The following is a 25,202-nucleotide window of genomic DNA, read 5'->3' on the forward strand; positions in this document are numbered from 1 at the left end:
AATGGCTCTCCTGTCTCTCTGTGGTCATGGCAGGTCTGTAAGAGCCACTGGGCAATCAATGTGCTGGCAAATCCCATGTCTCAAACACCAAATGTAGCTGGACGAGACATTTTCGTCACCGGCTTTCACTAAACAAAGTTTTAGCAATAGACTTTTATTTTTACAACACAAATATTACAACTGACCAACCAGTCAGATCTTGAAGTTTTCTTCTTAAATCCAAGTTTCTCGTTACCAGACGTCAGTGCATCTACTAAAACCCCAATTCCAAAAAAAGTTGGGACAATGTGCATAATGTAAATACAAACAGAATGCAATGATTTGCAAATCTTATAAATACATATTCTATTAACTACTGTGTAGCATTACATCATCTATCTGTGGGCATCTGGGAACTGAGGAGACCAGTTGCTGAAGTTTTGGGAGAGGAATGTTGTCCCATATGTGTTTGATACAGGATTTTAGCTGCTCCACAGTTTTGGGTATTCTTTGTTGTATTTTTTGTTTCATGATGCACCAAATGTTTTAAAATGGTCTAGACTGCAGGTGGACGAGTTTATCACCTGGACTCTTCTATTACCAGGTTCCACTGTTGTAATAGATGCAGTTAGCATTGCCTTGTTCACATTTGCAAGGCCTTTCCTGAAAAATAAGTTTTCTGGATAGAGGTATTTTTTGCTCTAAAACAGTGGTCCTAAACCCCTGTGATGCGGAGGAATACATAACTTACTTTATTCTGTTTTATTTATTATCTGATTCTGAACAGTGTTTTATTTTGGAAAATTACCGGATTCTCTCCGCCACATCTGTATATAAAAAAACAGGACAACAGATGAAATGCAAACAGAGGATTAATGTTGATTGCTGTAACTATCTGCAAAAATCCATACCAATAGTTTTTCCGGCTTCTGGTCTGTTGTCATTACAAAAGTGGCCTCTAGAGGCAAATCCCTGCCACTACCCATCCAAAAGAGTAGTGAATCATGAAAATGTGCTAAATGAAATGAATATGAATATATTCATTAAAAAAACCATTCATTTAGCACATTTTCATGATTCACTACTCTTTTGTATTAAAGTTCAGTACTATTTTACACAGAACGTTATGTTTTTTTTTGTTTTTTTTTTTATCTAATATTCATTTTAAAACTTCCTGTTGATTTATCGTTTATCAACAAGTCTAAACCAACCTAGCTATCGGTAGACCTCTACAAATAACAGTGCTGCCAGAGGCGCTTTTATTTAAGTGTTGGGAATGTGGGGAATAATCCAAGCAGTCCTGTTATCAATGAAGACATACTTATCCCACCCCATTGGTGTGTAGTACTAGACAGAACATGAAAATATGCCTGTGAGTTGGCTTGTAGACAGAACTGTTATCCAAGCTCATGTTTTATATAGAATGAATCAACACTTTCAGACCAATCAGAGTCGACGTGACCTATTAAACAAAAACCCCTGGAGTCCCACAATCTATACCAGAAGCACAAGTAAATAGTAGGTGGGTTCCTGCAGCTGACCGGAGTGTACTACAGAAATCAAAGCGCAGAAAATCACAAAAAAACAGCTTGCGTTAAGAATTGATTGAGAGATATTTCTCTCTCTCTCAAGCTTATCATGTGATCGCTGGGCTGCAGCCCAGGGGGTGGGCATTCAAAGGTTTGACACATGCAAAGAGTGGTTCTGCATCAGTAGGAGGCTAAAATCAGGCCACTGCTCCCAGAAAGAGAAATGAACCAGAAAATGGTTTGGATAAAAATCTAAATTTCACTGCTGAAAAATGTTCATGAACATGAGTGCGCAATGAGAGTTCATGTTTACACACAAAACACACGTATCCATACATATTGGCTGTTGCACACATCATGTGTATAGTGTGTGTGTACTCACCTTGACTGAATGGCCAGATAGATGGTACGGCGAAACGAGACCAGGTTCACCTCTGTCTGGTCAAAAATGGTAACTTTGTCTTGATCTAAGGACGCAAATCCGAGAAGGGACATGAGGTTAATAACTACAAAGCCGTGGCTGGTCACATGACCCGTTCTCCTCGGCTGAGGTCAATAGCACTCGATCTCTGTTCTCGCTCTTGGGGTTTTTTTTTTTGTTTTTTTTATTTATTTTTTTTTACACCACTTACAACCTCCAGCAACATCGATTTTCCCCACAGAAGCAAATAACGAGGCCAAGCTTGCACAGCCAGAACTGCACTTTAGGGGTCTATCAGCCCACTCGATACAGATATAAATACTGCAGACATCTGTGTGGATGCTATTCTCAGGACTTGAATATTAAAGTTTATCATTTTTCATTTGAAAACCCTTCCCTGAATGCATTAATATAGTGACAAATGCCTACTGCTTCTGCGCAATAGTTTACAACATACGAGGTTGTATCGAAAAGCTTCGAGACTAGTTCTGTAACACTAACAGAGGGCAGCACAAGGCTGCACGCACAGTCACAAGGAGCACCGAACTTAATTTATTGTGCCAATAGTCTTGTGTACATCCGAAACCAACTGGTGTTATTCTGACCACGAGTTACCACGTCTGCGATTTCATCTGCGCATCATGAGCTCTCAGCTTTCTCGCTGAAAACAATGCGATCTCACTTCCACGCCACCCTACACACCAAATGTAGCTCCTATGGACTTCGCCCTCTTTCCGAAGATGAAGAACTTGCCCAAAATGATCGCCGTTTTTGACACTATCCAGCGTGAATTTCAGAAGGTGCTTCAAGCGCTTAGAAAGGACGGCTTACAGGACACATTCCTGAAGAGGCAGGAACGCTGGGAAAGCTGTATTGCATTTTTTCCAAACCCTCTGATACCACCTCAGCTCAGCACATGAAGGCATCTTCTGTGTATCACAGTGGTGTCAGGTGATACACAAATGCCCCAACGTGGACATGCGACATGTCAAAACACTCAGATTAATGGGGGAGAGATGATTGATGGGTAGTACATGTTGACTCTGTCCCCAAAAGAACAGATGTGACGTTAAAACACTGAACACGTTAATTGCTTCGTGCATTGCACCAAAAGCAAACTGCGTCCAAATTGCATTTTGTGAGCACCGCGTGATTTTTCTTTCTCTAATTTAAATCTAAGGTAGAAGTGTCATTTATTTTGAAAAAACAAAATGGATCCGAAGAGCACTTATAGCTCTTATAGCACTTATATAAACACAATCCAACACTACTGTATGGCTGGCAATTCTTCTTAAACCTATGCACTGTGAGATACACCTACATCAGAAAAACGTCAGAAAAATCCCAGTATCTTTTCAAATCCAATTTTCATCACCCGCCCATAATCGATAGCTAGACTGACTTTAAGACGAGTGTATACTAGTTAAGACCTGTACATACCTTCTCCGGCTTCCGCGTCATCGGCTTCATCTTCGTCTTCTTCGCCGCTGCCCTCTGCATCGTCGTCAGAGTCACTGCTCCCCTCGTCCAAAATTTCTGTTAATAAATTATGAAAAATACTAATAAAATCCTTTGTAAAGCAAGTTAGTTCCTGTTAATCACTACTCTGACAGCTTCTATAAAGGTAATTAACTTAAAGATTGTGAACCTTTATGGTTTTTAAGACACCTGCAGAAAAAAGAAAGAAGTCTCCAACTAGTGAAAAACAACTTTGGTAAATGGCTTTGGAGTATTTCAGACGAACGTCTGGAGAAAAACTGTCCAGACGCCGAGTGCATGTAAAGCTGTTATTCATGCTAAGAGGTGTTTTTTATTTATGAATATAAAGTGGAAAATGTGTACATTTATATTTTTGTTTGGTCAAAGTAAATCTTCATAGTGAAGTGATATTCATCCAGCGCCATGATAATTTCTACATACATTTTTTAATGTCTCTAATACGAAATCCTGAATAATATTTAATTTATATTAATAATCTCTGCGTAGAGCATTTTAAATAACAAATGTGCAAAAATATACTGCCCTAATATTACCCAATTCGAATTTTAAATGCTGTCCTGAAAACGGTCATGAAATTATAATAAAAGCCGTAAATTCGGGACATTTTACGATTCTCGTGTCCCCGACTTACCCTTCTTAATCGCCTTGTACTTCTCCTCATTGTCCACGAAGTCAGGATCCATCTTAAAGACATCTGTGAAGCGACAAACACAGCATGTTGTGTTTTAACGCAATTCATTTGCAATTTCACATTTTAAAAGGATTAAATCTCTCGCCAGCTCGGTGTAATCAGAGGCAATTGCCCACAAAGAAGTGTGTGTGTGTAAGAGGCGTGATTCATAAAAAGACCTTAATGTGATAATGGCTGTTTCTGCACCCTGGAGGCCATCATTTTACGCCCTTTCAATTACACTTTATTGTCTCCGAAGGAAAACAACGCACTGATGCGAGCCGAGCGGAAAGAGGCAGCGAGAGAGGCGTAAAGGTCAGAAGTAAAAATGTCAGAGCCTCACATGAAGCAGAGATTTTACTCAGGTGACTTGTTTTTCACTACACAGAATTATAAAACTTGTGGATTTATAAATCTTCATTGTATATTTAACAACCTGACAACAAAACATTTAAACCATTGCTGTATTTATATTTGATATTGATTACAATGCCATTTTCTGGGCGGGTAAGTTTATGTTAGATTGGTTATAAAGAAGATATTTGGGCAGTAACTGCAAAGGGCATTTAGGGGCAGACACTGTAGTTTTACTGGTTACAATGGCATTTTTGGGCAGAGATTGTGGTCTGACTGGTTACAGGGGTATTTATGTGCAAATAGTGTGGTCTGACTGGTGACAGGGGTATCTATGGGTAGGCACTGTGTTCTGAATGATTACAGGGGTATCTATGAGTAGGCACTACAGTTTACTGATTACAGGGGCATTACTGGGCAGGCACTATGTTCAGACTGGATACAGGGGCATTCTTTTGGGCATAGACTGTAATCTGATTGGTTGGAGGCAATTATGGGCAGCCACTATGGTCTGACTGGATACAGGGACATTTATTGGCACAGACTGTGGTCTGACTGGTTATATGAACAGCTGTGTTCAGAAACTGTGGTATGATTGGTTACAGGGGCATGTGTGTGTGCATGAACTGTGGTCTGATTGGTTACAGGAGTATTTGTGTGCATGAACTGTAGTCTGATTGGTTACAGGAGCATTTGTGTGCATGAACTGTAGTCTGATTGGTTACAGGGGCATGTGTGTGCATGAACTGTGGTCTGATTGGTTACAGAGGTATTTATGGGCATAGACTGTGGTATGACTGGTTACAGGGGTATTTATGTTCAGGTACTGTGGAGTAACAGTTTACAGTACTAGCGTAACCCAACCGATTATTGTTCCTTTTCCTAGTCTGAGTGTAAGTGTTCTTACTGAGCACATCCTCAGGGTTGTATTCGTCCTCGAGAGGAAGCATGTGTGTAAACTGGTCCCCTTCCTCCACCAGGTCCAGACCTTCTGGTATGACGGGATGATCCTTAAAGCCATCCTTCCTGATAGCGAACATCACCTCGATCATGTACTGCACACGCTTATCGATCTCCGACTCATGCAGGATGTTCCTCAGACGCTCAAAGATGGCTAGAGATGGGGGGGTGTTTAGAAGAACATTATCAGACGCTATCTGTATGAGGAACAAATGCCTCCAACACGTGACCCTTCTCTAAAAAGTCACGCTAAAGCTAACCTGAGCTCATCTACAGTCTTGCTGTATGAACTGAAGTGGTATTATACAGGCAACAAATACAAGCTAGCAGATTGGGTTTTTTTTCTCTCTCTGTGTGAAAATCTAAGTAGAGTTACATCTCATTAAACTCACAATCAACACGTCTGAAAGCTCTTACATCAGAGAGATTAATGAGGTTTCCCAGCAGAGCTAGCAGCTTGAAAATTATGCAATAAATTATTCACGTTCGCTCTGACACCGTAATCAGCGCCTCAAATGAAGGTCAAACGCATAATTGTCCTACTTTTCAAACTTGTAGCAGGACTTGTCTCAAGTTGTCCCAATTAAGAGTATAATGTAACTGACGCATCTGTTAGGCAATAGCATACCTTTCTTTTCTTCTTTGTTTTTAAACAACCCCCTCACGTCAAATACCGGAGGATTTCAGAATCAAGACAAACCTGACTAGCATTTTTTCAGTATCCAGGTCAAAGTGAAGCTCAAAGCATTCAATGTAGAACTGAATGCACGTGTGCAGGGAGTTTAAATAGAACTGTCCATCTTATAGATCTGGGAATGTACCATTAATGCCACGGGGGGAAACCTCTGTAAGCTTGAGACCACACTCCTTCAGGAAGCTGATGGCCACCTCGACACTGTCATCAGTGGGTCGCTCCAGGAGCAGCGTCAGCATCTCCAAACACAGCACTTCATGAGCCTTTTTAACACACAAAGACAGTCAAACTGGTTAGTCACAAAAGCTGTCTGTCTTGTCATCCTGCATCTTTTTGTCTCAGTCCATGACCATAAGTCTGGCTCGACTTATCCGTATCTATCCATGTCCAAGCCGGTGTCCCGGTCTGTCTGTGCCCAAGCCTGTGTCCCTGTCTGTCCCAAGCATGTGTTTCTATCTGTCTGTGGCAAAACCTGTGCCCTTGTCCGTCTCTGTCCAAGCCGCCGTCTCTGTCCATCCCTGTTGGTCTGTGCCCAAGCCTGCGCTCCTGTTTGTCCATACCTGCCTTTCAAGCCTAATCCGCCACCCCCCCACACCCCCGTCTCTGTCCAAGCATCTCCCGCCATCTGTCTCTGTTCAAGCCTGTGCCCCTGTCCATTCCTGCGTCTCTGTGGTCCATACACAAGCCTGTGTACATGTGTATGTGCACAAGCCTGCTTCACTGTCTGTCTGGGTACAAGCCCACATCATTGTCTGTCTCTGTCCATGCTTCCATCTCTGTCTCTCCATGCCTGCATCAGGTTGTCTCTCTCCACGTCTGCGTCCACCTATCTCAGTAATGCATATCTGTGGTCTTTTGCCTGTGCCCCTACCCAACTGTCCGCTGATGATTTGATTACCATCTAACCTGTAGTCCCATGTGTACTCAGTAGGGTTAAATCATAATGTTGAAGTCATTGGTACGTACCACGTTCTGATTGATGAGATGAGCCACGAACTTAGAAGCAGTAAGGCATTGTTGCTGAAAAAAAAAATTAACTTTGATGTCAGAGACTGAAACATTAAATACAGGAATTTATTCACACACGACTCACAGCTGGTGCACAGATTCCCAGGAATTATAGTGATGGACCATAAATGCACCACATAGAAGACATTTGTGATATTTACCATGAACGTGAGTTATATATATTATTATGAGTACAGCAGAAGTGTTTAGGCATAATGATGTTTGGGGTGAAATAAAACAATTACTTTGTCGTTTCTTCTGTAGCCTTTGCGGAAGTTGAGGATGAGCCTCTTGAGGATGAGCTCTCCGATCTGAGGGAATTTGGAGTTGATGATGGCCACCACAGCAGCATAGACATGGGTAAAGATTGGAGAGGCGCTCTGAGCCTGAAGCACAGACCTCGACATCAGACCTCTATATAAAAAAACAAACAAACAAACAAAACAAAAAAAAACACTTATAAGCTGAAACAAACGCCATGACAAAAGTATTGGGACACACTCATATGCAGTTCTTCAAACAAAAGTTGCAGGCACACAATTGTATAAGATGCCAGAGATAGAAGATATGGTGTACATAGGTTGGAGTGGAAGATCTCGAGTGGCTTGGTACAGAGCTCTGACCCCAACTCTGTTAAACAATAACTCCTAGAAGTCCATAAGAAAAAATTAAAGGTTTAATAATCTTGTACAGCATATACGTTATATAGACAAATGTATTGGGACATCGCACTTTTCCAGCCATAACGTGGTTCCCCCTTAACCCTAGTAAACATCTATGGGATGAACTTGAACGCTGACTGCACCCCAGGCCTTCTCACCTCACCTAGACTTCACCAACACCCTTGTGGCTGAATGGGCATTTTTCTCCACAAGCCATAAAAAATTCAGCAAGGTGGAAGCTTGGTGCGCTTTCGTTACCTGCCGCGGACGATGTTCTCCTGCAGCAGCTCCTGGATGATGTTGGCGATGTTGGACACGTTCACTTTGTTGATGAGACCATTGATGGACTTCTTCAGCGCTTCCCAGCTCATCCTCTGGTAGGCCAGACTGCAAGGATGAGAAAAATAGTATTTCTAATGATGCTGGATAAAAAGCAGAAAAGTAAAGCAACTAGATAAAAGTAGCAGCCTGACAATTTCCAACCAGCAACCACCTCACCAAGGAAGGTACCATTCAGGCAGGGTGGAGAAAACAATGAATAAACCCTCTTCCTCGTACTTGAACCGAGAGCATGACTGCCTAGAGATTGTAAATCATCTCCCCTCGCGAATAAGATCTCCAATTTCTCAATTTCTCGCCTTTTTTTTTAACCAATCGAGCGTCACCCCCTCTGTAGTGCCAGAAAGCTTTACACATTGAAAATAAAATAGACTACAAATTTTACAGAATTGCATTGTATCACACTAATCCTCCGATCCCTGGAGAGAACTCTGTCTAACAATCATCTCTGGAGGAGACAGAAAAAGACAGATGAAGCAGAGGAGCCTCGTTTATACACCTACAGCTTCAAACTTCAGGCCGACAACATGGTTACCGGTGGATGCACAAGAAATGTTGGATGTTTATGAGAAAAAAAGGCAGAATTGGATAAACTTAATGTGGATAAAATGGGCTTCCACAGGATTTAGGCCAAAGAAAATGACAGAAAATTTCCAAACTTTGGGAAACTAGAACAAAGAAACCCCATAAAGAGTAACCTTAAATGTATTTTTATTTATATATTTGTATTTCGATGCAATATGGCAATTAAATGCTCTAAAAAGGTTTAGTTTTCACCCGATCCTCAAGCGTAGGGTGGGGAAGCACCATGTGTCTGACATCCAGCACCTCCGTGATGTCATTATGGAGGAGTGAAAAAGGATCAGTGCTACATAACAATGGTGCTCATACAAAAGAATTGACAATTTGCACACAGTTTGGACATGTTCAATTAGGGTGTACTCACTTTTGTTGCCAGTTATTTTTGACAATGACTATATTGAGTTATTTACAAGTTATTTACGGGGGGGGGTTGGGTGTATTCACTTTTGAGAGATACAGTGATCCCCCCATTTATCGCGGTGATTACGTTCCAGAACCGCCTGTGACAAACTAAAAAAATCACGATAAACAGATGCCACCCCAAAAATGCTATTTTATGTATACAGTACTGCTACTGTAGCAACAGTTTACTTCATTGTATAATTAATAATTATATTTTTATTAATAAATCTCATTATTTCAACATAAAACTTCATAAAACAATTTCCTATAAGTTTTTTGGTCTATCACGTTATCCATGAGAGACCGGGAAAATCAGCCAAACTAAATAGTTATGTGGCAAATGCAGTTCCTCGATAAACCGGGGCATGAGAGTCAAACTGGGGATTACTGTACTGTACTGTATATAAGCGGGAAAATGGTCATGTTAGAGAAAAGAGTACATTTCGATCCTGAAAATGTAACAGTGGCAGAAAAGGTACATAGCTTAGGTAAATCCATAACGATGGTTTTTCCAGGTTGCATCAGACAGTAGGAGAGCGGCCTCTAGAGGCGAACCACTGATGCCGCATGCTCTTTATTTATTAATTTTTACGAATGCAATTGTTTTTATTTATATGTAGCGTTACTTTTTGTTTCAGATTGAATGCATGTCTTATTTTCCTTAATATTTATTGATGTTTTAATATTTATTCCATTTGGCACATTTTCATAATTCAGTAGTTTTATTTTTGTAATTAAAGTTCAGTACCATTCCACATGAAGTGTATCCATTTATATCCACACCAATCTGAATATACAAATCTAAATATATTTACAAGTCAGCTTGATTGATATTTGCCTGCTAAGAGAAACAAAAAGTACAAATCGAGTGAGTTCACATTGACATGTACCACCCCATACTGCCCAGTTGCTATAGCAACTTCACTTCCTGCAATGACATTTTCTAAATATCTCTAAAAGTAAAGTAAAAATAGTAAAATGACATTCAGCCTTTCCAAAGAGTTTAGTTTCAACACAGCCATATGTATCAGACTGATAAATAAAGCGCATCCAATTAATACTTATCCAATAATTACTGTAAAACCGTGTCACATGACAAAGTTTTCCAACCCTTAACCTATTCGACATGCACTGCAGTGTAAAATGAGGCTCCAGTTCTTTCCATGTTGTTGTCGGCCTTTCCTCGCTTGAGGGAATGAAACCGTCTGTAGCTAATTATCACCAAGGAGTCTTCAAGCAGGAGGACACCGCTGCAGCTATAAAAACCCACCCAGTCCGGGATCCAATCAACCCCTTCAATGAACTCCTAATAACACCTTCAGTGCAGACATCACACTCTATTTCCCCAGGCTCTCAAATGCTTCCGGATAGTCATCTGATAGGGTCCTGTCTAAAATGTTGAATTTTCTTTTTTATTAAATGACAGGTTTGAATATCATTTTGAATTTTAATACATTTTCTTGCCCCGGAGGAGCAAAAATGAGATGAAAGTTTGAATCTGCATGTCATAAAATTCAGGTTGGAAACGTGTATTTTTTTTTTTTTTTTTAGTTAATACATTTCAGCCCAAGGGCAGCAAATTCATTTCGGCCAACAAGCCACGTTTTCCTTAGTTCAATGTCAAGTGGTTCAATTGTCAACTCCTCTCAAATGGGTCAGAATCAGATTACTCACAAACCCCTCTACATAAACATTAAATGTTAATTCCTGACCTGCTCTTGTCAGTGATTTGGGCCTGCATCATGCGCAGCTTGGCCGGGGGTATGTACGCTCCTCCGGTACGGGTCAAGATGGGGTCCAGATCCTCCTTCCTCTTCTTAATGGGAGGCTCGTCAGCAGGGAGTTTGTCTCTCTGTGACGGAGATGCAGATCTTCCCCTCCTGGGCATGAACCTCTCTCGGCCTCCATCTCGCTCGCGGCTAGAGCGCCGATCACCATCGCGATCCCGAGACCTGGTAAGGAAGAATGGAGGAGGGATCAGTGCTAGGAAGAAAATTGTACTAGTTACCATAAACAATAACCTCTGTGGGAACTCAAACACCAGTTAAGGTTAGAATTCCCCATCTGCATGTGCCAATCTGCCCAGACAAACCCTATTTCCCCAAACAGGCCCTCTCCTACATATACCCAAATCCACCAATCAGGCCCTATCCCAGATATACCCCATTCCACCAAACAGGCCCCCTTCCAGATATACCCCATTCCCCCAAACAGGCCCTCTTCCAGATATACCCCATTCCACCAAACAGGCCCCCTTCCAGATATACCCAATTCCCCCAAAGGGGCCCTCTCCCAGATATACCCCATTCCCCCAAACAGGGCCTCTTCCAGATATACCCCATTCCACCAAACAGGCCCCCTTCCAGATATACCCCATTCCCCAAACAGGCCCTTCTCCAGATATACCCCATTCCCCAAACAGGCCCCTCCAGATATACCCCATTCCCCCAAACAGGCCCTCTTCCAGATATACCCCATTCCACCAAACAGGCCCCTTCCAGATATACCCAATTCCCCCAAACAGGCCCCTTCCAGATATACCCAATTCCCCCAAACAGGCCCTCTTCCAGATATACCCCATTCCCCCAAACGGGCCCTCTCCCAGATATACCCCATTCCCCCAAACGGGCTCTCTCCCAGATATACCCCATTCCCCCAAACGGGCCCTCTCCCAGATATACCCCATTCCCCCAAACGGGCCCTCTCCCAGATATACCCCATTCCCCCCAAACGGGCCCTCTCCCAGATATACCCTATTTCCCCTAACAGAGCCTCCCTCAGACAGACCCCTTTTCAACAAACATGACCTTACCATATACACACTGTATAGCACCAAATTTACAGGCATGGCCTCATTCTGAAATACCCCATTGCCTCAAACATAAGATAAAGGAAATAGAGCAGATCGGGGAACAGCACTGTGTGTCAAACTTCTAATTCACTCTCACCTTCGCGATCGGTCTGCATATCTCTGTGGAGACGGAGATCTGGAGCGTGAACGGGTGTACGACCTTCCGCTTCCGTTCCTGAGAAAGAGGAGAGGACACAATTTTTAGTTCCTCTTCCTTCAAAGAAAAAGCCCCAGTATGCAGATATGTTCAGATATCTACCTGTCTGCAGAGGAACTCCTGTGTCTAGGTCTGCTGCTCTGGTCCTGAGCTTCATGCTGTAAAATGCATAGCAAACGTCACAGAGGAATATATGACATGAGAATAGTAAGAGGTGTGTGTGAGTGTGTGTATACGAATGATAGACATTTAAATGCTGTGCTAACCCTGATGTGTGCCACGCTGCTCCTCATTCTGTGCGTCACACCATCGTCACTTTCCTCTTCACTGCTGCTGTCACTGTCTGAGCCACTGGACCTGGACGAGCGTCTTGGCGGTGCTTCTTGTTCATTCGAGTCATCTCGTCTTTTCTCCAGAGAAGGGCTACGATGCTCATCATCTGCAAAGAACAAGCAGTCTGATTGAGACTATACATGATTGGGACAGACACCTTCATCATGTCATTAAAGATCCAGTCATTAGAGGACAATACTCCTGTACACAAGGCAAGCCTTATGAGGACATGTCGTGTTAAGTTTGGGGTGGAAGAACGTGATTGTGCTGCACAGAGCTCTGACCTCCTTGAACCCCACTGAACACCTTTAAGATATACTGGAACACAGACTGAACCACAGACCGCCTCAATTGATCTCATTAATGCTGAACACAAATCCCCACACTCCACAAAAAGGTTTTGAAAAGTTCAAAGAAACAGGGGAAAAAATGGCTTCAAAGCTTGCAGTTTTACTTCAAGTCCAACTGTCGGAAAATCGAAAAAACGCAGAATTTCGAAACGGCACTATGGTTGCAGGGGCATATACTTGACTATATGCATCAGGTTAAAAGATGAACTGAATCTGATTTAACACAGTAAAAAAATAAATTGATGCTATGCGATTCATTATGTTACAGATAGATTGCTTTTATTTCTATGGTTCAGACAGACAGCAAATCATCAATTCACTGTAGTGCCTTCTGACTTCTAACACATGGCCCTTTCACAAACAGACCTTTAAAAAAAGAAAAAAGATTAAATAAAATCGGATGTTCATTTTCTGTTCTGTCTCCAGGAAGATGCAGCTCTACCTCTGCCATGTTAATCTGTTTCCTATGTGACTCTCAGAACATGCCTCAGCCTCCGTAGTGTTGTGATGCATTGATTTATACCGATGCAAATGTGTTAAAAAATTATGCATCGCGATACAAATGTCAACTTGAATCCGACGCACACTTTTTTTCAAATTGCGTTTGGCAGATGCCTTATCCAGAGCGACTTACAACTGAGCAGTTGAAGGCTAAGGGCCTTTCTCAAGGGCCCAGTAGTGGCATCTTGATTGTGCTGGGATTTGAGCTTGTGACCGTCCAATCCAGAGTCCAACACCTTAATCTCTCAACCTTCCTCAGCCAGTTTTACTGTCTGAGAACCTGCCACCTGCCCCCTATTCCGTTGTTCCTGAGCCAGCAGGTATATCTGTACATGTGACAAGCATGCGTTCGGATTTATAATCAGCTTCCAGATTATTAACCGAAACATATCCACACAACACCACAGGGAATGTTCAGCACAAACAGCTTCATATGGGAAAAAAAACTAAGTCCATCAAACTCATTGAAGTGTGTGGGATTCATTTGAAGATATACGCTGCAGAGGAAAAGAAGGAAAGCTCCACAGGAGGCTGCTTAAAAACGTCTTGAAACAGAAACAGCAGGAAGGTTTGGCGTAGGAGCAATGAAAGGTCAGTTACACTGAGCACAAAGAGTCGCATGAAATAATAATAAAGAGCAAAACATTTCTGCTGGGAAGGAATATCCAACACTCAGACAGGCACTTAGAGTGCTTTATAACATATTTATAGGCTTCCCTGGTCTTTTGGGATATGTTTGGCTGTTAATCATGTGCGTGTGGAAGAATAATGAGCAATGAATCAAAGGTTTAATGGACGATGGAGCTAATATCTCCCTGAACAGCTGATATTTAAGGAGCTGTTTTATAAATCATAAGGCACAAAGTATGGCAGAGTGTAACAACACTAATGACATTTAGATTTTTATGACTTTTGACTGGGGAACATTTCCAGGATGGGAGACACCACCAGAGGGAGGACGATATGATAAAATATCAAAACCAAATCCCCAAAGGGCATTTCTATGACGCATGACATTCAAAGAAACTTGCAGCAAAAATCTCTCATAAATATATAAATAAATAAATAAAGTTAACTGACTTTAAATGATTTTATTTACTAAAAAAATACCTCCATAAACAGTTTCAGCATTTAGACACACACACACACTTTATGAACAAAAGTAGTGGGACACCCGACCTTTCCTGCCATATGTGGTTCTTCCCCAAACTGTTACCACAATGCTGGAGGCCTCACCCCTACTGAACACCTTCGGGATGAATTAAAACAGACTGCAGCCCAGACCTCCTCACCTCACCTACATCAGTACCTGACTTCACAAACACCCTTTTGCCTGAATGAGCAAACTCACAAGCACACTCCAAAATCTAGTGCGACATCTTCCCAGAACAGCAGAGGGAATTATAAGAGAAAATTGGGACCAAATGAGCAAAGTTTTCCTTAAATATTTCACACGCAGTTTAACAAAAGTAAGTGCACCCCTCACCTTTCAGCAACCATTGCAGTATATCTTCTCAAGGGACAAAACTATAGAAAAGACACTTGGATATATTTTAGTGTAGTCAATGTGCAGATTGTACAGCAATACAAGTTTACTGTCCTCTGAAAATAACGCAACATACAGCCATTATTGTCTAAATAACTGCCAACAAAAGTGAGTACATCTTAAGTGATAACATCTGTACGTCATGGAGCCAAAGCCACACATCCTATTCATCATGTTCATGTTTTTGTCTGCGTGAAAAAACATACAAATATGTGTATCTTGTATTAGAGCAGTTTAAATTTGGTGCTTTGAGTACAATTCTCTCATACTGACCACCCTGAAACTGAGTTACAGTACAGTGGCCTGGGTCATACAGAGGTTTTCCAGAGGGTTCCACTCGGAACAGACCTCACAAAAGTCCATCAAAGAAGTTCAGTCCTGTGTGTCAGGTGCAGAAGCTGGCTTCGAAATACAGCAGCATGAAGCGGTTGCAGAAGCAGCAGGTCCAATTGTCAGTGCTCAGACCATACCCTGCACACTGCAACAAGTCGGTTTGCATGGCCGTCGTCCCAAAGGAAGCCTCTTCTGAAGCTGGCCCACAAGAAAGCCTACAAACAGTTTGATGTAGACAACCTTTCCAAGAACATGAATTACTGGAACCATATCCTGTGTTCTGATGAGACTAAGATAAACTTGTTATAGAATAGTGTTTCTTGCCTACAGTCAAGCATGGTGGTGGCAGCATAAGTGCTACTGGTACTGGGGAGCTGCGGTTCATTGGGGAAACATGGATTCAACATGTACTGTGGCATTCTAAAGCAGAACATGATGTCCTCCCTTCAGATACTGGGCCAAATGGCAGTTTTCCAACATAATAACGACCCCAAACACACCACCAAGATGACAATTGCCTTGCTGAGGAAGCTGAAGGTGATACAGCAGTCAAGTATGTCTCCAGACCTGAACCCTACTGAGCACCTGTGGGGCATCCTCAAGCGAAAGGTGAAAAAAGCACCATGTGTCTAACATCCAGCAGCTCTGTTATGTCATTATGGAGAAATTGAAGAGGATCCCAGCAACAACCTGTGCAGCTCTGATGAATTTCATTTCCAGGAGGATAAAGGCAGTGCTACAGTAGATAATGGTGCTCCCACAAAATATTGACACTTTGAACACAGTTTTGACATGTTCACTGAGGATGTAGTCACTGTAGGTACCAGTTATTTAGACAATAATGGCTGTATGTTGAGTTATTTTTCAGGACAGTAAATCTGTACCGCTATACAAGCTGCATACTGACTACACTAAAATATATGCAGTTTTTATTTTGTAAATATTGTCCATCTAGAAAAGATACTAAAATGTTTGCTGAGTGGTGTACTTTGTGTAAAATTGGAGAATGTCTAAAAATAGCTGCACACACCAAATCTCTTTGCACCATGTTTAATGTTTGCTCACGTGATTTCCACAAAAGTAATATTTCAACTCTATCATTTATATGCAAGTGAGAATCAGTGAAAGCAAACTCAGAACCCTGATTATTACCCAAGTTGCCTGTGCTAATCTGGATTTCGAGCTGTATCGTACATTAATAGCCATATTCAGTTAGGATCCAATCGAGGTTTATGCTGCACAGTGTGATAAGACATGGGGTTTTGGATGTCCTGATAGCTACAGTATGTACATGTGAGTGCAGACCCAGGATAAGCTTCAGAGTGGACCAAGGCCAAAAATACAACAAAAGCCGCAGCCAGTACCAGGCCCGGGATCATTCGTTAAGGGACACACAGAAAGTTTTTTTGTATTTTCTACATTTTTGCAAGATGTTTAATTTTAAAACATGATAACTTCCACCTGTGCCATTTTGCTGCACAGTGTTTTTTTCCTATGCATTGATAAATGCACCTGTTTGAGGAAGCTGATCGAAGAAATTGAGGAGTAACGTTTGAATAGAAGTGTGTGGAAATAGGAGTGACTAAAAACAAAGCAGGTGTTTGCTGTTTGTACCAAAAACGAAATCCATCACAGATGAGGAACATGGCAGATGGAGTGAATCAGCAGCAGGCTGTGAGGATGACAGTGTGAGGTATGAACAAGCTTGAGTGTCTGAAAACCCATTCCATCCTACATCACTTCCTGTGGTACAGGACGATCTCAAAGGGAAAGGCTTGTGTCGTACTGTTTTATTCTATATACGAATCATAAAATTAAAAAACAACATTCTGCAAAATGTCATTATCTATTACATCCTGCAACATAATACAAAAACATCTATAACATCCTGCAACACAAAATCTACACAACATCCTGCAACATCGTCTTACCCTTGCTCCTTGTGTGCTCGTCTCCGTCTCCGCCTACGTCACTGTCGTCTGAAGAGCTGGAGCTCCTCGTCATCTTCTCAGGACCACGTGTTTCTCCAGGACTGGAGCACTGGTGTAACAGAGAGAGAAAGAGAGAGAGAGAGAGAGAGAGAGAGAGAGAGAGAAGGATAACAATGGAAGAAGGTAAAAGTCCAGTTCTGCTACAGTATGGGTTTGATTTAAAATCCCTTCAACATGTTTAGCTCAAACTAGTAACTTTCTGTGTAGGTCTTTAAAAAAATCTTAGTATCCTGAATAAAAGTTCTCCAGCTCACAGCACAGCTGCTGATAAACGTGTTGGAAAAGCAGGTTCACTCGAATCACTATCAATGGAAACCCTGACTGTGTAATACTTACAACCAAAGACTGATCACCAATGTTACCAACAACCAATCATCAGCCACCAAAGATCGACCTCAATCACTAACCACCACTGATGGCCCCGATCACCCCACACCCCTGGCCCCGATCACCCCACACCCCTGGCCCCGATCACCCCACACCCCTGGCCCCGATTACCCCACACCCCTGGCCCCGATTACTCCACACCCCTGGCCCCGATCACTCCACACCGCACATGTGTACATTCATTTCTCCTCGATAAACTGTTTCTCAGTTGTGTTCTCTTAACTGTCAGTCAACATCCTGATCACCCCCATCGCTGACCCCAATCAATGACCACCACAATCTGGTCACTGACCACCGCAGCTCCCGATCACTCATCACCACTGTTCTCACTGATCCCGATTACTCACCACTACTGATCCCAATCAACCCTAACAGTGATCACATTCATTCACCACTGTTCACATTGACATTGAATAACAACGGATCCAAGTAAATCATCATAACTGATATCACTGATCCCAATCTCCCCGACCACAATCCCGATCACCGACCACCGCAGATCCCAATCAACCCTAACAGTGATCACAATCACTCACCACTGTTCACAATGACTAACAACGAATCCAAGTAGCTCATCATAACTGATCTCACTGATCCCAATCGCTCACCACTGATGAGACCCTATGTAAGTCACCTACAGTATCCAGGGACACATTTTCTACCTGAGGTTACACCCCCTGTTTCTTGACACTCATCACTAATATAAATGTTGTAGATAACTGTAGGGTCGTTAAGTCACACATGCAGGTTCAAACTATACAAATAAACCCCAGCACCAGGACCGATTCAGTGTGTAGGTATCTCATATACATGTTCTAACTGACTGCTAATTAAATGATCACGATCCTTTCACTACGTCAATTTTGCATAAGTAAATAAAAAAACATAAATAAATGCACTGAATTTCACGAACAGGATCAACCCACGCTTTTAAAACTTCACAAGGAAACAACAGGTTCTTCCACAGGCGCCATTATCACCGTTATTAGGCAGCGCGCGTGCGTGTTAGCTTAATGCTAACTCGCCCATGCCGAACACAGCAACGACAGCCAAAATATTCTAACACAATATTTTTTAATAACACCGAAATCTCATTCTAGCGGTACATTAAATACAATCCTGGAGCACCAAACCTCATCTCTAGAAGGCGAATTCAAATCCGTCACCGCTTCGTGTTCCGCCGCCATGTTTTCCTCTCTCTGCTCGCTTCCGGAAGTGATGCTACGGGAGCCAACGAGGGACAATAAAAAACGAAACGCGTTTTCTTCAGAAAGTCAAAATACTACAAAAATTAGGCCTAATCAAAATTACTGACTTAAGTTTTAATCTATATATATATATATATATATATATATATATATATATATATATATATATATATATACTTCTCTCGAAAGTAAGTATTTGTGTCAATGAACGTATCATTATCATCAAAATAACAAGTCCTTTTATCATTGTTTATGAACAAGATAGTCAAAATGTTTAGTCATTTTTTTCAATATGACAATGTTTTATTTTAGTATTTCCTGATATAAACAATGTTTTGGATTACAAGTATTGAAAATGCACGAGGCTGAATTGGCAACTATGAATGAACAAATTTACACATTACTGTATGTGGGATGTTGATTGTAAGAGACTGGACAGGATTCACACTTTTTCTTTACTAGTGGACATAAACAACTGATAATGTAGGAAACAACAGACACTTGTACACAATCGATTAAATGAATGTACAAAAGCATTCGCAATTTGATCAATGCAACAAAAAATGTTCGTATGATGAGCACAAATGACTAAATGATGTGGAGGTTGAACAAGTAGTTTTGAGAATTTTATTTCTGATCAGAGAAACGCTCCAAAGTGACTGAGAAAAACTGTAATAGGTCGGTGTGCTGAGAGTAACATTAGACACATAAACTGAGTTGATTAAGCAAAGAGTCTTGTGACAAACATTATAATAGGAACATTATAGTCATAATAAATCACAGTACTTTGGATACTTTAGTACATTTGAAGGCAAAATACTTTTGTACTTTTACTCAAGTGAGCATTTTTTTACTGCAGTAATAGCTTACCGAGTGTACTCAAGAACATGGTTTGTGTACTTCATCCATCACTGGCTAATATTTCAGCCATCATGTGTTGCCAAGGTAAAAAAAAAAAGTAGTGTAAAGTATATGACAAGAAAACTTATACTCTAGCCAATCAGATTTCAAGTTGGCAACACATCTAGCAGGTGTACAATAATGTCAGGAGTAGGTTACGAGCATTAGTCAAAGCAGTAGCAAATTGCACAAGCTCAAATATTTATATATCTGTTCATTCCACAATGGTTGACAAAGGTGGAGAAATTGATTGGGTCACATGTACACTTACATAGAAATTTACAAGATGGACTTTTAAAAAAAAAAGCTGGACATCGTGAGGAAAGGTCAGCCAAACCAAAACTGAAACTACAAATCATTGGTCCTGTACTTGTACTCTGCACAGTGACAAAGTTGAATCTAATCTAATCTAATCTAAAACAGTTGTGGACCATTTATAGTTTTGTCTTTTCTTTCCTTTAGAATTTGCATAAAAACACAATTTGCCTTAATTTTAAATCCCAAGGAAAACCGCAATGAATGGAAAATGACACAAAAATGTTAAGAAATCTCAGGGTAGACTTTACTTTTGTTGCTTTATCAGATTAATATTGATGCTTCTGCTAAAGATGATGTGATGCAGCTGTGGCTTCAGTGAAAGGAGACTTTCTGAACTGTGTTTTTTTGGGTTTCTTACTTTAGTAATGCCATTTATTCTCTCTGTATGAAATCTCTATGATGCAGCACTCTGTTATACTGCATTCATCTTTAATATATCGATGGTTTCTATAGTTGTGGAGTCATAATTATTCCCGAATCATCCTAAATATTTGCAAACCAGTAAGTGCATTAAAACTCTAAACAATTTGTACAAACAGCACAATACATTAGATTTCTTGCAAAAGCCTGTACTTTTATCAAAATCCTTAGTTCATCTTTTAAAAGTAAGTATTTGTGTCAATGAACATGTTTTTCCATCAGAATAAAAAATCCCTTTGTCATTGTTCACAAACAAGATCATCAAAATGTTTAGTCATGTTGTCAGTATGATGCTGCACAGTTTCAGGATTTCTTAATATAAACTATGGTTTTGGTCACAGTGACTAAAAATGCAAAAAAAATTGACTTCCTTCTGTTTGGCATCTATGAATTTCAGCAGCACAAATTCATTTATCTGATTGCATATTTGATTTATATTGATTTCAAGAGACTGGACAGGATTCACACTTTTACTGTACAAGTGTTTTCTTCGCTTCTTAGTTGTTCATCCATTTTCAGAAATTGTAATTCTGTATTTTGCTCTGTTGCCAATTCAACGTTCACAAGATTTACCTTTGACCTGTTTTAGAGAACTAGTTGATAATTGGTTGATCTGATGCTGTTCACTCTCCTTTATTAGTGACATTCAAGATTCATCTACACAATCCATCAATTCAACACATTTACAAAACAAATGTTGATGACAGATTCTGATAACTGGTTAAACCATTTTGTATTCAATGACGTATACAATGAACTGATGCTGAGATGTTTTGGGGGTTAAAACTATTCAGGTGAAACCTGTATGATATATTTTGATCAACATGTACATAAAAATCTGATAATGTAGGAGACAACAGACACTTGAACACAATCCATTAAATGATGTTCAAAAGCATTCGCAATTTGATCAAAGCAACAAGAAATGTTCTTATGATGAGCACAAATGACTAAATGATGTGGAGGTTGAAAAAGTAGTTTTGAGAATTTCATTTCTGATCTGAGAAACGCTCCAAAGCAACCAAGAAAAACTGTAGTAGATGCTCTATATTTTTATTATTTAGACAATGACCAATAATTTGTAAACATTATTTCAAATGCAGATTTATTTCTCATCGCTGTACTGTTTCTCAATTGCGTTCTATATGACGTATCACACCTTTTCCTGAGAGTCACATTATAAATAGTAAATTCATGATTTGTTGTTTTACTGAACCAAAGAAATAAAAGTTCCTATCTGTACCATATTGAATTTCATAGCGTCATATTTTTTCCATTACATCGTACTGCATTGAATAGCATTATGTTGAATTAAATTGCAATTGGGGTGAATTGTATCACAGTGGTAGCTGCTTCATATGCATTTTTAATGTAGCATACTGTAGGCTGTGCATCGAGTTGCGAATCACAACGGCCTCATTTATCGAGATGCACATTCCTAATAAACAAACAAACAAACAAACAAACAAAAGACTAGCCCTGAATTTAAAAACCGAGCATGACATTGTGTAACTCTTTCATTATTAACCTTGTCTCTCTATTTATATATTTGCTCTACACTTCCATAAAAATGTTGGCCATGTTCCTGAGATGTATGTCTTTCTTTCCTTGTGCACTTCGGTGAAATTAAAAACAGAACTAAAGTGCTTTTCTGAAAGCCAGTTGATTAAAACAAAGACATTGCCTCCACACAGAGTCATCAACAGCTTGGGCTCAGTGAGCTGAAAACACTGCTCACTCACAAAAAACACACACCTACTTCTGCCTCAGTATAATGCTTCAGTATGAGATGCACAAGATCAGATGTGTATAAGTCAGCTGCTGGAAGAGAAAGCAAGCAGTTATTTATGGACGGGATGATGTACAGTAGAGGGAAATGATTTTATTATACAAGACTTTAAAATAGATGCTTTACATGGGATGGAGTGAAAGATCTCCTGCTATAGAGCTCTGATCTATCTATCTATCTATCTATCTATCTATCTATCTATCTATCTATCTATCTATCTATCTATCTATCTATCTATCTATCTATCCATCTATCTATCCATCCATCCATCCATCCATCCATCCATCCATCCATCCATGCAGTCACTATAAAAAATTTTCTCTGAATAATGTATTTTTATTTATTTATACACTTCTGTTTATAGATAGATAGATAGATAGATAGATAGATAGATAGATAGATGATAGATAGATAGATAGTATTATGAAGGAACACATATGGCTGAAAAAAGCAGATATCCCAAAGCTTTTATCGTGTAGATAGGCACCACAGTTTTACAGTTTTTCTCAGATGCTTTGAGGCATTTCTCAAATAAGAAATGAAATTCTCAAAACTACCACATCATTTAGTCACTTGTGCTCATCATAAGAACATTTTGTTGCCTTGATCAAATTGCGAACGCTTTTGTACATTCATTTATTTATTATTTATTTATTTCAGTTTCCTACATTATCAGTTGTTTATGTTCATGTTGATCAAAAATATATTATACTGGTATATGTCATTGAATGCAAAATAGTTAAACCAGTTATCATCATCTGTCATCTAAAATTTATATTAAACCTTTTTTTTAATATATAAATGTGACTTGAAATGATGAATTGTGCAGATGAATTCTGAATTTTACAAATGAAGGTGAGTGAGCGGCATCGGATCAACCAATGATCGACTGGTTCCCTACAACAGGTCAAAGTTGAATCTCATGAACCTTTAGTTGGTGACAGAGCAAAACACAGCTCTAAGGAGGACCCTGTTTGATGTTAATATTACCTGACCTGATTTTATGTAAAGTGCATCAGATTTTTCAATCAAGTATATGAATGATTTGCATAATTTGCTAAATATAGTATATTTTTACAAGCTTTAATTTATAGCCTATTTTTTACAAAATTGGTGTCAAATTACTTAGCATATTCCAAACCTCATTAATTAGCAAATAATTTTCTGTTTTGCAAACATCATGGTCTTTATATGCCAATTAATCCTAATAGAGCAGAGCATGATTTATTACAGAGCTGTCACTGGGGACTGGTTGCATTATTCAAGCTGGGAAGTGATAGCTTAATAGTTAGGACTTTGGACTTCTGATCAGAAGGTTGTAAGTTCAAATCCCAGCAACACCATGCTGCCATTGGGCTCTGGTGCAAGGCCCTTAACCCTCAGCTGCTCAGATACATACAGTACATGAGATAATTGAAATGGATGCCGCTTTGTATAAGGGCTTCTGCCAAAGTGACATAAATGTATATCTGGGTCTCACTTTTATGCAAATAACACCCAATTATACATTCATATTATACATTCATACAAAACCTGTTGATAATGCAGCCATTGGCTTTCTTGAACACTGCATTTCTAATTATATATATATAATTAGAAGGCTCTGTTTTGGAGTTTCAATGAAAGCTAAAAAAAAATCTACATTAAACAAATTACTGGTTGTCCAAAATTCAGCTGCTAACATTCTGACTAAGACCAGGTGTAGTGAACATATTTCTTCAGTTTTGGTGTCCTTGCATTGGCTCCCTGTCAGGTTCTGGATTGATTGTAAAATACTAATGCTGACCTATAAGGCCCAACATGGTATGGCACCTCATTATTTGACACAGCTTTTAACTGTTTACACTCCAAGGTGTGATTTCCATTCCTCAGATCTTTTGGTTGTTCCTCCTACCCTTTAATGCTATATCAGTGATCAGGCTTTTTCCTCACATGCACCAAAGCTGTAGAATTCTCAAGAGTTTAATTGCAGATTAAAAACGTATCTTTTTAGCAAAGCCTACACATAACATACGTCTCACATCATAACCATGTGCTCCAGAACATCTGATCAATGCACATTATCAACTTGTGCTGTTAATATCCTGAACAGCAGCTACGCTAATTCCTCTCCACTGCTTCTCTTTCTCTCCCCATCCCGAGGCATCCTGAGGTTGCTCCAGCCCAAGTCAAAAGTCCCACCTCATGAAGATCGTGATCCTTTAAAGAAGTAGATGCCAAACTCGCAAACATCCCGAACCATCTAGAGACGTACCAGTGCCAATTGGATCCCACTTTATGTGGAGTTTGGACACTGGACCTCCTCGAGTGTTTAAAGGTTCTGGCATGGAGAAGCTGGTGTTGGATCTACGATGATCTCAAATGTTGAGCTATTTTATGAGTTGCTCAGTAGCTCCTAGTTTTATAACCACAAAAGACTGTATAAGACTGTAGAAAGAACATTACTTATAATCTTACACTCCAGTACTCATGTTAGTTCTCACTCTCCAGTGTTCTGTATTGTTGAAAGATTTATGATCAAACTCTTGATTTCACCCAAATGAGGATGAGTTCCCTTTTGAGTCTGGTTCCTCTCAAAGTTTCTTCCTCATAACATCTAAGGGAGGTCTTCCTTGCCACAGTCGCTAAGGCTGCTCATCAGGGATAAATACACACCATTCACCTTAACTCTTAAATTCTGTAAAGCTGCTTTGAGACAATGTCTGTTGTGAAAATCGCTTGACCTGACTTGAATTCTTGCCCCACTGAGATTAGACAGGCTGAGTCTTTGTGTTTTTAAATCTGCTCTTAAAACTCACTTTTTCAGGATAGCTTTTAAATGAATGATTATTTTTGTGATGCATTCTGTGACGTTTATGTACTTATTTTATTTTCCCATTATTCTTTTTCTTATTAGTTTTCTTATTATTACTATTATTTATTTTTGTGTATATATATTTTTTTCTATGCTTGCAAAGTGCTTTTTAGCAAGGCGTATATAAAATAAAGATTATTATTATTATTATTATATTATTAAAT

The 25,202-nt window shown here is 40.0% G+C and overlaps 1 protein-coding gene across 1 annotated transcript in view; it reads right to left on the bottom strand.

Moving 5' to 3' along the window:
• The window catches only part of cwc22 (CWC22 spliceosome associated protein homolog), a 33,376-nt gene extending 14,617 nt beyond the window's left edge, over positions 1-18,759 (bottom strand). The window contains exons 1-14 of the mRNA XM_046842918.1: positions 18,683-18,759; positions 17,103-17,211; positions 12,375-12,547; positions 12,211-12,266; positions 12,049-12,126; positions 10,813-11,052; positions 8,036-8,164; positions 7,361-7,529; positions 7,074-7,127; positions 6,235-6,370; positions 5,361-5,567; positions 4,061-4,123; positions 3,370-3,465; positions 1,891-1,975 (exon numbers count right to left, since the gene is read on the bottom strand). Coding sequence (XP_046698874.1) covers positions 1,891-1,975; positions 3,370-3,465; positions 4,061-4,123; positions 5,361-5,567; positions 6,235-6,370; positions 7,074-7,127; positions 7,361-7,529; positions 8,036-8,164; positions 10,813-11,052; positions 12,049-12,126; positions 12,211-12,266; positions 12,375-12,547; positions 17,103-17,211; positions 18,683-18,736 — 1,649 coding nt within the window. The 5' untranslated portion in view covers positions 18,737-18,759. The remainder of the gene's footprint in view (positions 1-1,890; positions 1,976-3,369; positions 3,466-4,060; positions 4,124-5,360; positions 5,568-6,234; positions 6,371-7,073; positions 7,128-7,360; positions 7,530-8,035; positions 8,165-10,812; positions 11,053-12,048; positions 12,127-12,210; positions 12,267-12,374; positions 12,548-17,102; positions 17,212-18,682) is intronic.
• Between the last annotated feature and the right edge of the window lie 6,443 nt (positions 18,760-25,202).

Source organism: Silurus meridionalis, chromosome 3 (genome assembly GCF_014805685.1).
Source record: "Silurus meridionalis isolate SWU-2019-XX chromosome 3, ASM1480568v1, whole genome shotgun sequence".
In the NCBI taxonomy this organism is placed as follows: Eukaryota; Metazoa; Chordata; class Actinopteri; order Siluriformes; family Siluridae; genus Silurus; species Silurus meridionalis.